We start from the raw sequence: 14213 nt of genomic DNA on the forward strand, positions 1-14213 counted from the left end.
CCACCCCTCCCCGCCCCACCCCACCCTGGTAACATAATACCTTCACGTCAGAGTTTCATGCAAAGGGAAATGGCCTGGAGAAGGCTAGCTGGCTGCCCAGACATGACCCCATAAGATGGTGAGCTCTTTGCAAATTGACACCAGGGGAGGCAGAGTCAGTAAAACCTGAGCCAGTTGGCATCACCTGCAGAGCTGTCTTTCAAAGGAGGACTCACAATCAGCCAAGTTCACTGACCAATCAAAACACCACTTTCTGGGCTTCCCTGGTGGCACAGTGGTTGAGAGTCCGCCTGCCGATGCAGGGGACACAGGTTCGTGCCGCGGTCCGGGAGGATCTCACATGCCATGGAGCAGCTAGGCCTGTGAGCCATGGCCGCTGAGCCTGCGCATCTGGAGCCTGTGCTCCACAAGGGGAGAGGCCACAACAGTGAGAGGCCCGCGTACCACGAAAAAAAAAAAAAAAAAAACCACCACTTTCCAATAACTGAGCATGTACTGTGTGCCTCTCTCTCTCCTAAGTGCTTTACAAATGCTATGATTTAATCATCTCAATAATCCTTTATTTTAAAAACAGATGTGTGGTACTGGCACAAAAACAGAAATATAGATCAATGGAACAGGATAGAAAGCCCAGAGATAAACCCATGCACATATGGTCACCTTATCTTTGATAAAGGAGGCAGGAATGTACAGTGGAAAAAGGACAGCCTCTTCAATAAGTGGTGCTGAGAAAACTGGACAGGGACATGTAAAAGTATGAGATTAGAACACTCCCTAACACCATACACAAAAATAAGCTCAAAATGGATTAAAGACCTAAATGTAAGGCCAGACACTATCAAACTCTTAGAGGAAAACATAGGCAGAACACTCTATGACATAAATCACAGCAAGATCCTTTTGGACACACCTCCTAGAGAAATGGAAATGAAAACAAAAATAAACAAATGGGACCTAATGAAACTTCAAAGCTTTTGCACAGCAAAGGAAACCATAAACAAGACAAAAAGACAACCCTCAGAATGGGAGAAAATATTTGCAAATGAAGCAACTGACAAAGGATTAATCTCCAAAATTTACAAGCAGCTCATGCAGCTCAATAACAAAAAAACAAACAACCCAATCCAAAAATGGGCAGAAGACCTAAATAGACATTTCTCCAAAGAACATATACAGATTGCCAACAAACACATGAAAGAATGCTCAACATCATTAATCATTAGAGAAATGCAAATCAAAACTACAATGAGATATCATCTCACACCGGTCAGAATGGCCATCATCAAAAAATCTAGAAACAATAAATGCTGGAGAAGGTGTGGAGAAAAGGGAACACTCTTGCACTGCTGGTGGGAATGTGAATTGGTACAGCCACTATAGAGAACAGTATGGAGGTTCCTTAAAAAACTACAAACAGAACTACAATATGACCCAGCAATCCCACTACTGGGCATATACCCTGAGAAAACCATAATTCAAAAAGAGGCATGTACCAAAATGTTCATTGCAGCTCTATTTACAATAGCCAGGACATGTAAGCAACCTAAGTGTCCATCATCAGATGAATGGATAAAGAAGATGTGGCACATATATACAATGGAATATTACTCAGCCATAAAAAGAAACGAAACTGAGCTATTTGTAATGAGGTGGATAGACCTAGAGTCTGTCATACAGAGTGAAGTAAGTCAGAAAGAGAAAGAAAAATACCGTATGCTAACACATAAATATGGAATCTAAGGGAAAAAAATGTCATGAAGAACCTAGGGGTAAGACGGGAATAAAGACACAGACCTACTAGAGAATGGACTTGAGGATATGGGGAGAGGGAAGGGTAAGCTGTGACAAAGTGAGAGAGTGGCATGGACATATATACACTACCAAACGTAAAATAGATAGCTAGTGGGAAGCAGCCGCATAGCACAGGGAGATCAGCTCGGTGCTTTATGACCACCTAGAGGGGTGGGATAGGGAGGGTGGGAGGGAGGGAGATGCAAGAGGGAAGAGATATGGGAACATATGTATATGTATAACTGATTCACTTTGTTATAAAGCAGAAACTAACACACCATTGTAAAGCAATTATACTCCAATAAAGATGTAAAAAAAAAAAGCAGATGTGGAAGCTGGGGTTCAGAGAGAAGAAGTCAGCTGTCTAAAAGCACACAGATGCCAATGGATTTATTTAAAAGGAGAAATATAACTGTCCAGTAGTTTATGAAGACTGACCTATGAAGGAAGGCCAAATTGAAGATGACTGCCTGGTGAGCACTGGGATGGCGAGGGCTGCACTGCCCTCTCTCTCACAATAAGAGGGTATGTTGGTATCGCGAAGCATCTCTAAGCTTGAGGCATGTGAGTGCTCCCCTGCACCCCAGTGAGATGGCCTGGTTGAGGAGACAGTAACGCCTTTTTTGTAGTTCGGGATTCTACTTCAGGATTCCTCCACCAACACCAGCCCTGGGGGGTCTTCTTATTCCAGACATCCATACAAACACACATCCAGGAACCCACAGAATTGATTAGGGCCCGACAACTTGATTATAACTAAATCCCAATTCTGTCTCCAACCTTGGTTGGAGATTTGCGAGTTTCCGGACTCTGTAGACCCACACATAAAGACAGTCTCTTGGTTCTGCTCTCCCAAGGAGCTAGTTAACCCATTACCTGTAGGTTTGCTAGTTAACACTATGGGCAGCCTATTTCTATGTCTGCCATAGAACACCTCTATAGCTGCTACACATCAACAGCTAACTGCTCAGAGTATTAAATGAGACCACGGTGTAAAGGCTCTTGCACGATGCCTTCAGTATAGCAAATATTGTATGTAAAAAGCAGAAATAAATTTCTTGGTGTTTTTAATCTGAAGCTACCAAAAAGATGGACTAGAATAATGTATGTGAAAGAATGCTGAAAATCATCAAGTATTTCCTGGTACTTGTTCTCCACTTGAGACCCTGGACTTTCTCCCTGCAGTGTTACTGGTCAGTGTGGGCTTTTGCTCAAGGCTCTGGCTTCTCTGCAGCTCAGCACAGAACCCAGGTTCGGTGCTCACAGCGTGCCTGTCAGGGCTCACTCTGCCCATCATCTAAGGTGGCCTCTACTTAACAACCCAGCCCTATCCACTCCTTCCCCGCCTGGTCAGGACCTATGCAGCAGGATAGCTGGTCTCTCTCAGAGTTGGAGGGGGGCTCCATGGGTGGACCCCACAGCTTTACCACAGTCAGTGCATGGGCTACTGTGGAACCATCCTCATGAGAAATGCCATTATCCAGACAGGAGGAGGACACTGATGGGTCCTCGGTTTCAATTTAAGTCAAAGGCAAATGAAAACTGACATCAGAACAACCCTCTTCCTGAACTCAAGAACCAAATGCCAAGTGCATTCGTGAAGAAACAGGCCAAGGGGCCTGTGTTGCTCAAATTCTCCTGTTAGTCCCACCCCTCAGCTCTAGCTGAGATTGTTTCCCTGGGGAGCTGATGAAGGCAGAACTCCATAAAGTTCCCAGCCAACTCCACTTGTGCAATATAGGGCTGTTAGCCACCCAGGGAGGGGGTTGTGTGGGCTCGGGTTTCCAGACCCCCTCGCCATGGAGATGGGAGGGATGAGTCTTTCTGATCTGTTGCCTGATCTCTTTCTGCTCACACCTGTTCCTGTGGCCAAAGCAGCAGGCAGACCTAAGGGGCCCTCTACCCCTTTGCTTTGTCTCACATTCTGTTGGCACAGTGGTTAAGAATCTGCCTGCCAATGCAGGGGACGCGGGTTCGAGCCCTGGTCTGGGAAGATCCCACATGCTGCGGAGCAACTAAGCCCGTGAACCACAACTACTGAGCCTGCGCGTCTAGAGCCTGCACTCCACAACAAGAGAAGCCACAACAATGAGAGGCCCGCGCGCCACGATGAAGAGTGGCCCCCGCTCCCCTCAGCCAGAGAAAGCCTGCGCACAGAAGCGAAGACCCAACACAGCCAAAAATAAACAAATAAATTAATTAATTTTAAAAAATTAAAAAAATAAAGGCTCCATCCAAACCATCTCTTGTTCATCCAGCCTGGAGACATCCTGTTTACCCTTCAATCTCACCTCAGTCACCACCTCTAGAAAACCTTCCCTGACATCCTCCCTGTCTCACACCATCACCTCACTGTGTTTCCCCAGCCCAGGGAGCCTCTAGGACAGCACTGGTACTTCACAGCATAGCATCTTTATGTATATGCATCAGAGCTCACAACCTGGCAGATTGCTAGCTGAATTTGCATTGCTGAAATATTTTGTTTGGCCCACAATATGTAGATATTTTCTGAAATTGGTAGCCAATGTTTATAGTTAAGGGAGTTTACATAAAAATTTCAATTTCCTGTCTCTCTTAAAAACTTGGATGTTCTGGAAACAGTGGACCTACATTTCCACATAACAACGAAAAGCTGAACTGAGAAGTGGCTACCCCTTTAGATGGAGCATGAACTCTCATGATCATGGTTCCCACCCAGCCTACTCCTCACATTTGTTGTTATGTGTCTGGCCTCTGTAAGAATTGAAACTGCAAAGTCTGATGCATGTGTTTCTTCCTCTGCTATGTGAGGATAATGAAACCCATGTGATAGAGTTGTAATTAAATGTAGAGCATTTGACATAAAACATATTTAATAAATATTTGTTCCTTCCTGGGGCAGATTGTTTGCAAAAATGACAATTATTCCCATCTCTGTCTCCACACCCCTTTTAATATGATGTCGCAGGTTCTCCCAGCAACAGGTGGAGTCTATCCCCCCATTCCTTGGATTTGGACTGGCCTGTGCCTTGCTTTAGTCAATAGGATGCAACAGAAGTGATATTATGCCAGTTCTAAGCCTAGGCCTCAAGAGACCTGGAACACTTCCACTCTTTCTCTTGGAATCCTGCCTCCACCAGAAGAATGAGTCTGGACTAGTCTGATGCGGGGGTGAGAGACCACACGGAGCAGAGACAAAACACCCCAGCTGAGGCCATCCTAGATCAGCCAGACCCCTGCTAATCCATCCACTGTCTGCAGATGCATGAATGAGCCCAGTCAATATCAGAAGAACAGTAGACTGATCTCAGCTCAATGTGCAGATCTGCAGAATCCTGAGCTAAGTAAATGGCTGGTGTTTTAGGCCACAAAATCTTGGGGTTGTTTGTTACACAGCAAGAGCTAATTCATACACTCCCTCCTCATGAGCCTGGGATGGCAGAGGCCAAGACTTATTAATTTCTACATCTTCCTCAGGACTTGCAACCCAGGCTTCACTCAGAAAAAGTTGATGACAAGAAGGAGAAAGGGCTGCTGGGCATTGGTGCTATGTCATGGCTTGGGCACTCACCCTGAATCAGATCCATTGCCACACAGTAAGGGATCAGAAGTGCCTGGTTTGTTGGTGTAGAAATCTGCAAAATAAAGGAAGAATTGAAAGCCTCACATGGTTCTCAACCCTCAACTCAAGCCTTGAGTGGTGAAATCAACACCTGCTGAGCCTTCTGCCAGAGTGAGGAGAGAGCCCTTGGCCATGTGCCCTCACTGGATATGCTGGGACGCCTGGAAGGGGAAATGTCTCATCTGGGAAGAGAAAAGCTGAGCAGTGGCTTCAGCTTTGAGCTTCCTTCAGCAGAGGCAGAATGACCTGCCTCTGGATTTATAGCTCATTTCCTTGTAAAAGGAAATTTGGCAACAGAGAATGGGGGGCCCAAAAGTAAAACAGAACTCATGAGAAGCATTTCAGCAGAAAAGAGGAATCAAAATATATGTCTATACAGGTATGCAGGGGCTTCACACCCCCTGCCAACCAGACCTGGGTCCCTATGACAGAAATTCCACTCCCGTTTTTCATGAGAAGAGTAATTGGCCGTCTCGTTGACAACTGTGCAATTCTTGACACATTTGTTCTTGAGGTTGCCCTTGAAGAGCTGCAGGCCCACCAGGGCAAAGACACTCAGGCAGAAGATGGTGAGGATGGTCACGTCAGCCAGCTTCCTCACCGAGTGGATCAGGGCTCCCACGATGACCTTCAGCCCTGTGGGAAGATGACACTGATACTCTCACGTGGATGAGGTGCCACACGCAGGACACACACGTGTGCCTGAAACGCTTGCATCTTAGCCATCCTACTGTCTCACTACACACAGGTGTGAGGTATTTTACAAACTCTAGGGCAGTTCCAAGCCCAGTTTCTCATCTGAACCTTGCAATAAGCCTGAGAGGCAGGCAGAGATTATTGTCCCATTGTAAAGATGAAGCAACTGAGATCCAGGCAATGCATTTCATTTTAAAGCTAATAAATTCTGGAGAGTAGCAATTCAATTTAAAAAATAATTGATGAGTACCTGCTATGTTCCAGGCACTACACTAGGCGTGAGGTTACTAACTTCATTCCAGTCATTTGGTATCTGTTTTTCTGTCCTTATCTCAGTCCTGGGAGGCAGCTCGAGGCTGGGGACACACGTACCTCAGTGTGTGTGAGTGTGTGAGTGTGTGTGTGTGAGTGAGTGAAAGAGAAAGAGAAAAGGAGGAGGAGGAGGAGGAAGAAAGGAGGGAGGGAGGGGGAGAGAGAGACATGTAAGGGAGATAGAATGAGACAGAGATGCAAAGACACAGAGATGAACATAACAGTGTGAAGCCATGAGAGACACTGAGAGTCACTGAGGAAGAAACAGAGAATCTGAGAAGGAGCACAGCTGGCAGCAAAGATGGGGCCCCTGCTTGTTTAAGGAAAGATAATTTGTTGCTCTGGCAAAGGAAAACACCTTCTTCGGGAAAGCAGCTTCCCAAGTAGCAGAAAGAGTTCTAACCAGGGAAGCAGACTGCGATCTAGCTTTGCGTTGTCATTTTGGTCAACAAATAACCCATTGAGCACACCCTGCCCCATGTGGTCCCCTCTGGGAGCCGAGCAATGGTTAAGGCACTGGCCTGTGGTGGGGCTGTCTGGTGAGTGAGGGGAAACTCCATAGCATTATTGAGCAGGTGGACACACAGAGGAACAGCCCCTCACAGAAGCCTGGGAGTCGGGGTAAGATGAGGTGGAGGCTGGGGAAGATGGGAAGGACCAGGGAGTCTCCTTGAGGAGGTCAGAGCGTGGCAGAGCCCTGAGGATGCATATGAGTTGAGTGAAGAAAGGAGGAGGGATTTCCTGACAGAGGAGCAGCATGGCCCAGGGCTGGGCAATGAGCAAAAGCTTTGAGTATCTGTGGAACCACAGGCAGATTCTGGAATGTGGTGTGAGGTGGGTACAGGAGAGAGATGAGGCAGGGAGAGGAGGGTCAGGACAGGCCAGGTCTTGTAGACAAGACTCAGGGTCTTCCTGGCTGGGAGTAGGTGAGAGAGGTACCAAGCAGCAGAACTGACTACTTATTGCAGTGATTTTCTTCATGAAGAAGCTTGTCCAGTGGAAGTTGGCAAAGACTTTTCAGTTGTTCCCTGCAGAACCAGTCACAGAACCGTGGAAAGGGACTTCCACTCTAGCGTATTTCTATTTCCCAGATGACAGCATGGGTTCTCAGGGGTGAGGGAGGGGAGATAACCCATCAGGCCACAAGGCAGAAGCATTGAGTCCCATCTCAGGGCTGTTACCTGGTCTCTGGCCTCACTATCCCCTCCATCAACCCAGTGGGAGATGATGAGTATCACTGGGCTACTTATTGGAGGCCTGGTAAGATGAGCCCTGGTACATTATTTTTGTTTCTGAATTGCCTGTAATCAAGAATTGTCTAATTATTTTCTCTTCTGTGGGTCCAAAGACAGGGCTGAGGCCCAAATTTTCAGATCCATGGAAATGGGGAAGATACTCACCAGAGCCTAGGACTGCCTTTTTCCTTCTTCACTGTTTCCAAGTTTACATTTTGGTTTAAAGTATAAATGAGAATATGACTGGAGGCTTGCCTGAACCCCACAATGAGAACATAAAATGAAGACTTGACCTTCTTGTCCTTTACAGACACCATGGGGTACTGTGGACAGAGTGTTGGCTGAGAATCAGGACGTGAGGTTTCCAGGTCACAAATGCCTCTAGTGATGAGGATTTGGGATTGTGTTTTCTACTCTCTGGGCCTCAGTCTCTTTGCCTCTTAAATGGGGACAGTAGTCCGTGTCCCAGAAATTTATAGGGCTCTTGTGAAAATCAAAGTGGGACATTAGGCTGTGGAAACCAACATAAGCTCTATGAGTAAATGTGCTGGTTAAAGCGGCTCACCTGGGATCACAGACACTGTTTTTAAAGCTCTAAGGACTCTGAACGTCCGCAGGCCTGAGATCCCTCGGAGATCTATGGCTTCACCAACATACCTGTAGGACCAGAAGTCAGTCAGCATCTCTGCAAGAATAGGTACTTGGGAATTCATGCAGCATAAATAAGGACAATTTTGGGTAACACCAGCCTAGGAAGGACCCAGAACAGACACTGAGAATCTACTAGCACTTCCACTTATAGACTGACACGAACACTGATTTAATTAAAGCAGTATTTTCCAGAATGGCCCCTTTGAGAAGATGCATTGTGATCTAGAAGGCTCCGTGTGCTACATGTGTGGATGGATATTGAAGCATGTGGGTGTGGCCAACCTGTCTTCTCAGGCACTGGTTCTCAGGTAAAGACCTTCATATCTGGTAGGTACAAGGCTGAGCCTTGTCTGATCCACTTTGACAGGCCAGTTATCAGCTCAGATCTGAGGTCTCCAACTTCTCCCTGAGTGTATGGGACTAACCCTAGAAAATGACTCCCAAAGCAACAGTCATTGGCAAAGAAACCCTAGGCCACACAGTCCCTAATGAGGAAGCTGGACAGAGATAAGGAAACATCCCCAGAGTGGCAGCCTGGATACACCTACAAGCCCTACACAGATGCACATACCAGTCAGTGTGGAGAAATACTCACGCCAGGGTGATGACACTAAAATCCAGCCAGTTCCAAGGATCTCGCAGGTAAGTGAACTCATTTAGACAAAATCCTCTTGCCAGTATCTTTATCAAGGCTTCAAAGGTATAAATGACAGTGAAGACATACCTGGGAGGGAAGGTGGAAAGGGAGTATTAACTGTGCCTTGGAGAGAGCTCAGAGGGACAGCGGCTGTGATTGTTCCAAAGGAGAACGTGCAAAGATCATCGCCAAGGTGGGGAAGGGGAAGAAGGGAAGGTAGGGAGATGAGACGCAGACGGAGGAACTCAGAGGAGTCACACGTACGGGGTGGGGTGGGATGATCGGCAGCCTCTGCTGCTCTGAAGGTAGGCAGAGGGCGATGGCAGGTGAGAACCTCTGGCACCATGAGGTTCAGAACAAAGTTCCTACTGTTCCATGAGGCTCCCTGAGGATTTCTGCCCTGAGGGAAGCTGGCAACTCCTCTCTCAACTTGTTGATGGCTGAAAATATGGAAGAGGGAGGAGGCCCAACTACATCCCTCCTCTCCAAACTTCTCTACTTCTGACTCTTTTCTTCTCATACCGTGCCTGGTCTGCCAGCATTTCTGGCCTCAGGGATCCTGGTCTGTTTACTGTCTAAGGCAGTAAACAACTAGGTGTCATGGAAGAAAAAAGCATCTGAGCTCACACACATTTTCTCAGGAGGATGGATCCTATTAGAGGAAGTCATCTCAAAACAGCCACTCTGCTGGGCACTCTGTGGGTTTGGATTTGAAGAGATGGATCTGAAGCTTAGGTTGAGAGTAGGGTAGTGTTTCTCAAGTGTTCAGAATCCCTCCATCACCAACAGCAGTGGCTCTCAGACTCTAGCACGCATCTGACCCCCTGGAGAGCTGTTCAAGCATCTGATTTCTGGGCTGCAAGTCCAGAGTTTCTGACTCATTAAGTCTGGGGTAGGGCCCAAGAATTTGCATTTCTCACAAGTTCCCAGCAGAGCCTAATGTTGATGGCCTGAGGAACTACCCTTTTAGAACCACTGACCAAAGGGATTCAGATGCATGCATAAATCACACCTAATTTTGGATACATTACATTTTAAAAACTTATAAAATTCTAAATGTAAACCCTGGTATGAAAAATGAAAAGACTTTTGATTAAATATGGCAGATTGAAGACATGTATTTACCTCTAACCTTTTGGAAATCCTTCTTAAATGATAGTAAAAAGAATTTTTTTAAAAGCATAAATTCACTAGGGCAATGATAATGGAGAACATAACAGCACTCTGGAAATTAGAGTGAAGACGGATGAGTGGTAACTGACAGAGAAGACCCTAGAAAGCTGAAATCTTAGCTGGAAGTAGGGAGTTCCCAGAAGCAAGCCAACCCACATGGCAGAGCTCCTTAGGACTTAGGGATGCTAAATACCTCTGAAAGTGGGGCCTGGGGAGACAGTGGCAAGAGGGGCTGAAAGGGCAGTTTGAAAATCTTTACAAGAAGCAGTTGGGCTTTCTAAATCCCCCTCCACACCAACCATTCCGGGAGGAACTGCCTCCTCTGATCTGGAAATAGACTGGATTGAACAAGAGGGAGAGAGTTGCATCCTGAAACAGGGGTATAAAGGAAAAATTTACATATGTACTAAAAGGCAGACAACCTTCCCACCCACCCACTTCTTCCCCTCAGTAAGTTCCTAGAAGCCTGTCAGTCAGGTTAACAGCTCAAGAAGTTGCTGCACTTTTAATATGGACAGCCAGCCAATGAGCATCAGGAATCTGAAGGCTACTTCTAACACCAAAGACTAAAAGAACTAAACAGGAAAGAAAGAAAAAGAGAAAAGGACAATGCAGATAGAAGAAGAGTCAGGAAAAAACCCTTATCATTAATATTTTTAGAGAGTTAAGAGATGAGAAGATACTGGATACATATAGAAGGCTATAACAAGAATATTCAAAGAACAAAAGAGAACTTTTGAAAACAAAAATATGATAGCAAAAGTAAAACATTAATAGAAGGGCTAGAAATAAAGTTGAGGAAATCTCACAGAAAGTGGAACAAAAAGAAATAAATAAGAGGTGATTAAAAATATGAAAATTAGAGAATTAGACTAATAGGTACAATGTCTGATTAATAGGTGATCTAGGGATTTCCCTGGCAGTCCAGTGGTTAAGACTCTACTCTCTCAATGCAGGGGGCATGGGTACCAAAAAAATAATATAAGAAAATTTCCCTAAACTGAAGGCTCTAAATATTCAGCTAAAATACCCACGAGTGTGCAGGAAAATGAATGAAAAAGGTTCATATCAAGGCACAACATCACAAAATTTGAGAATACTGTACACAAAGAGAAGAGCCTAACTTTTTCTGAAGGAGTGAAAATCACAGGTCACATACAAAAGATTGAGAATCAAAATACCATCAGATTTCTTAATAGCAAAATTGGAGGTTATAAGACAGTGGAACAATGTCTTCAAAATTTTGAGGAAAATAATTTCTAATTTATAGCTGCTTCCCCAGCTAAACTGTTTAGATGAGGCTAGTATAAGATATGCCAAGTCTCAGAAAATTTATTTCCCACCTACCCATCTAAGAAAGTTACCAGAGGATATGCTCCACCAAAACAAGGAAGTAAACAAATAACGAGGAATATATGGGATGCAGGGGAGTGACAAATGGAATCCAAAAGAGGACGGAGAAGGAAAAATCTCTGGAAAAGAGCTGTACATCAGGCCTAGGGAACATCTAGACCAGATTGAGGCAGGAGTTGAGGGACTCCAAGGATATTCCCAAGAAAAATGGAAACTGATGGATAATCTGATACGTTCAAGTAAATTTAAGCAATAATTAAATATCTGGAGAAGAGTTTAGTGATAAAAATACAGAAATTAGTGATGAATATACAGAAAACTGAGCAAATGAAGAAATGAAATCCTTATTAACTTCAGAGAAAGCAAAAACATTGTGCAAAAAGGAAATGTAACCAAAGTATACTGCATGATACAGCTGTGAATAGTATTTGCTTAGCAATACTATTATATAATCATATATGTAGTCAGACAATGTACATATTGTCTGATTATCTAACCAAAAATTATGATATAACTATAATGGGAAGAGGAGTGTGAGAGAAAATGAGTGTTTGTATGTGGACCTAATCCCTTTTTTTTTCCATAACAGAAAGCTAATAGATAATATCTAATGTGGAAAAAAATTTTTAAATAGTAGTCTGAGTATATTTTTAGAGCTAGAGAGGTATCAGAAGAAAGCAGTAAACAAATGGTGAGAGTGGTTGCCTCTGGAAATATGGGATTAGGGGTGAGGAGATGAGAAACATGAAATTGCTGTTTTTGTTATAATCTTTATGGAGCTATGTGACCTTTTAAACCATGGATCTGTATATCTTAAATAAAAGTAAAAATCAAATTTAAAAGTGCATAGCAGTAATGTTTCTTTCCTATCTGTGAGAGGAGAAATAGTGTTTGAAATCATTCACAAAGTAATCTATATCTGCCTGGGTAGCTGTTTGAGCTGTCAGCTGCCATAGCTTGTCGGGCTTCCCCCCACTCTTTATGTTTTCTAAATTAGAAAATCTTAACTCAGAATTATAGGTTGTTGGGAAGCTTTGACAGATATTTTGGCCTTTCAGGTCAAATGCAGATCCAGAAATTATGGAGAGAGTTCTCTCCAAAGACTATTTTCAGTGTTTCACCAGAGGACAAGTGTCCCAGCTTAGTGCCACTGAAAGCTAGAAGGTTAAAGGTCTCGGCTTGGGAGACAGCAGCTGATGGAGTCACATCCTCTCTCTGGTGACATTTGGCTCACAAGGTATTTCTGCATGTTCAGTTGTAGCATTTGGATGTGATCTTTATTATGCAAAGACATACCTTAAGTGTTTTTCCTGATGAATGAAGAAAATCATTGGTACTGGGGAAAAGTCAAACTCTCAGCCACTGAGCCATTTGCACCACTGTTCAGTTTTAAGAAGGCATGATGTCTAATCATTTAAAAACTCTGATATTTAGACCCTGAAGTCAAAGATCCAGACTATTCAAAATCCTAAATGTATTCCTGAGACATGCCATGTGTATTCACAGAAATAGTCATTTTAAAAGATTTAATATCTTGCTGGAAAACACTGCAAACCTTTTCTTGCTTGCCAGCTAGAGCAATTCAGTGTAGAAAAACATCCTGTACTCACTTGTTTCAGCCGTGTAGGCTGAAGAAACATATACTAAGTGGCCACAATCAGTTTGTAATCACAACTTCCATGATGTCCCTCAACAGCGAATCAGGGTCTGGAAGTATGCTATGGACGCTTGCTATTTTCACAAATAATGTACATACCACATTGGAAGCAACATCTTCCATTGGTATAGGGATGCCCTTCCTTGCTGACCATCTAGCTGGAGCTTCTTCAATATCAATTCAACTACCTTTTCTTTTTAATTGTGGTAAAATACATATAAAATTTACCCACTTTTAAGTATACAATTCAGTGGCAATAAGTGCATTCACAAAATTGTGCAACCATAACCACTATCCATCTCCAGAACTTTTTCATCATCCCAAACAGAAACTCTGTACTCATTAAACAACTACTCCCCATTCCTCCCTCCCCTGCTCCCTGGCAACCTCTGTTCTACTTTCTGTCTCCATAAATTTGCCTATTCTAGGTACCTCACATAAGTGGAATCATACAATATTAATCCTTTTTGTGTCTGACTAATTTTACTTAGCATAATATTTTAAAGGTTCATCCATGTTGTGGCATATATCAGAATCTCATTCATTTTTGAAGCTGAATATTCTGTTGTATGCACATACCACATTTTGTTTATCCATTTATCTGTTGATGGACATTTATCCATTTATCTGTTGATGGGACATTTGGAAACAACCTTTTGACGACAGTGAATAATACTGCTATGAACATTGGTGTAGAAGCTAACATCCCTTTTTAACTGTGTTTCATAGTTTACAAACTAATCTTTAATTAAGCCAGAAATCTCATCTTTTAAAATCAGCTTCATGATAAATAGGACAAAAAGTCATTGACCACTTCTCTCTCACATATATGGTGAAACTATACTGACAACTGATTTATTCACCATTTTATTCAACTATAAAGTACAATGTCTGCTTGTTTACCTACATAACAGTCATTGATTTTTAAATGCCAGTCACATTATAAGAAATCCAATATTTCTGATGAAGGAATTCTATCGACTATTTTTCGCTTTTTTTCCAACTACAATATTTGTCATTGATTTTGAAGCTGGTTTCATATCTTACTGGCAAGGGTATAATTGTGCTTGTTTTTGCTATGAGGGCAAATGATGACTCTGTAGTTTT

At 43.6% G+C, this 14213-nt stretch overlaps 1 protein-coding gene across 1 annotated transcript in view; it reads right to left on the reverse strand.

Moving 5' to 3' along the window:
- The window catches only part of SCN10A (sodium voltage-gated channel alpha subunit 10), a gene marked incomplete at both ends in the record, with an annotated part of 89219 nt that overhangs the window by 53629 nt on the left and 21377 nt on the right, over positions 1–14213 (reverse strand). Inside the window, 4 exons of the mRNA XM_081247357.1 lie at positions 5342–5405; positions 5807–6028; positions 8201–8292; positions 8882–9010. Coding sequence (XP_081103483.1) covers positions 5342–5405; positions 5807–6028; positions 8201–8292; positions 8882–9010 — 507 coding nt within the window. The remainder of the gene's footprint in view (positions 1–5341; positions 5406–5806; positions 6029–8200; positions 8293–8881; positions 9011–14213) is intronic.

Source organism: Mesoplodon bidens, assembly GCF_964165515.1.
Source record: "Mesoplodon bidens genome assembly, chromosome: 10".
Taxonomy (NCBI): domain Eukaryota; kingdom Metazoa; phylum Chordata; class Mammalia; order Artiodactyla; family Ziphiidae; genus Mesoplodon; species Mesoplodon bidens.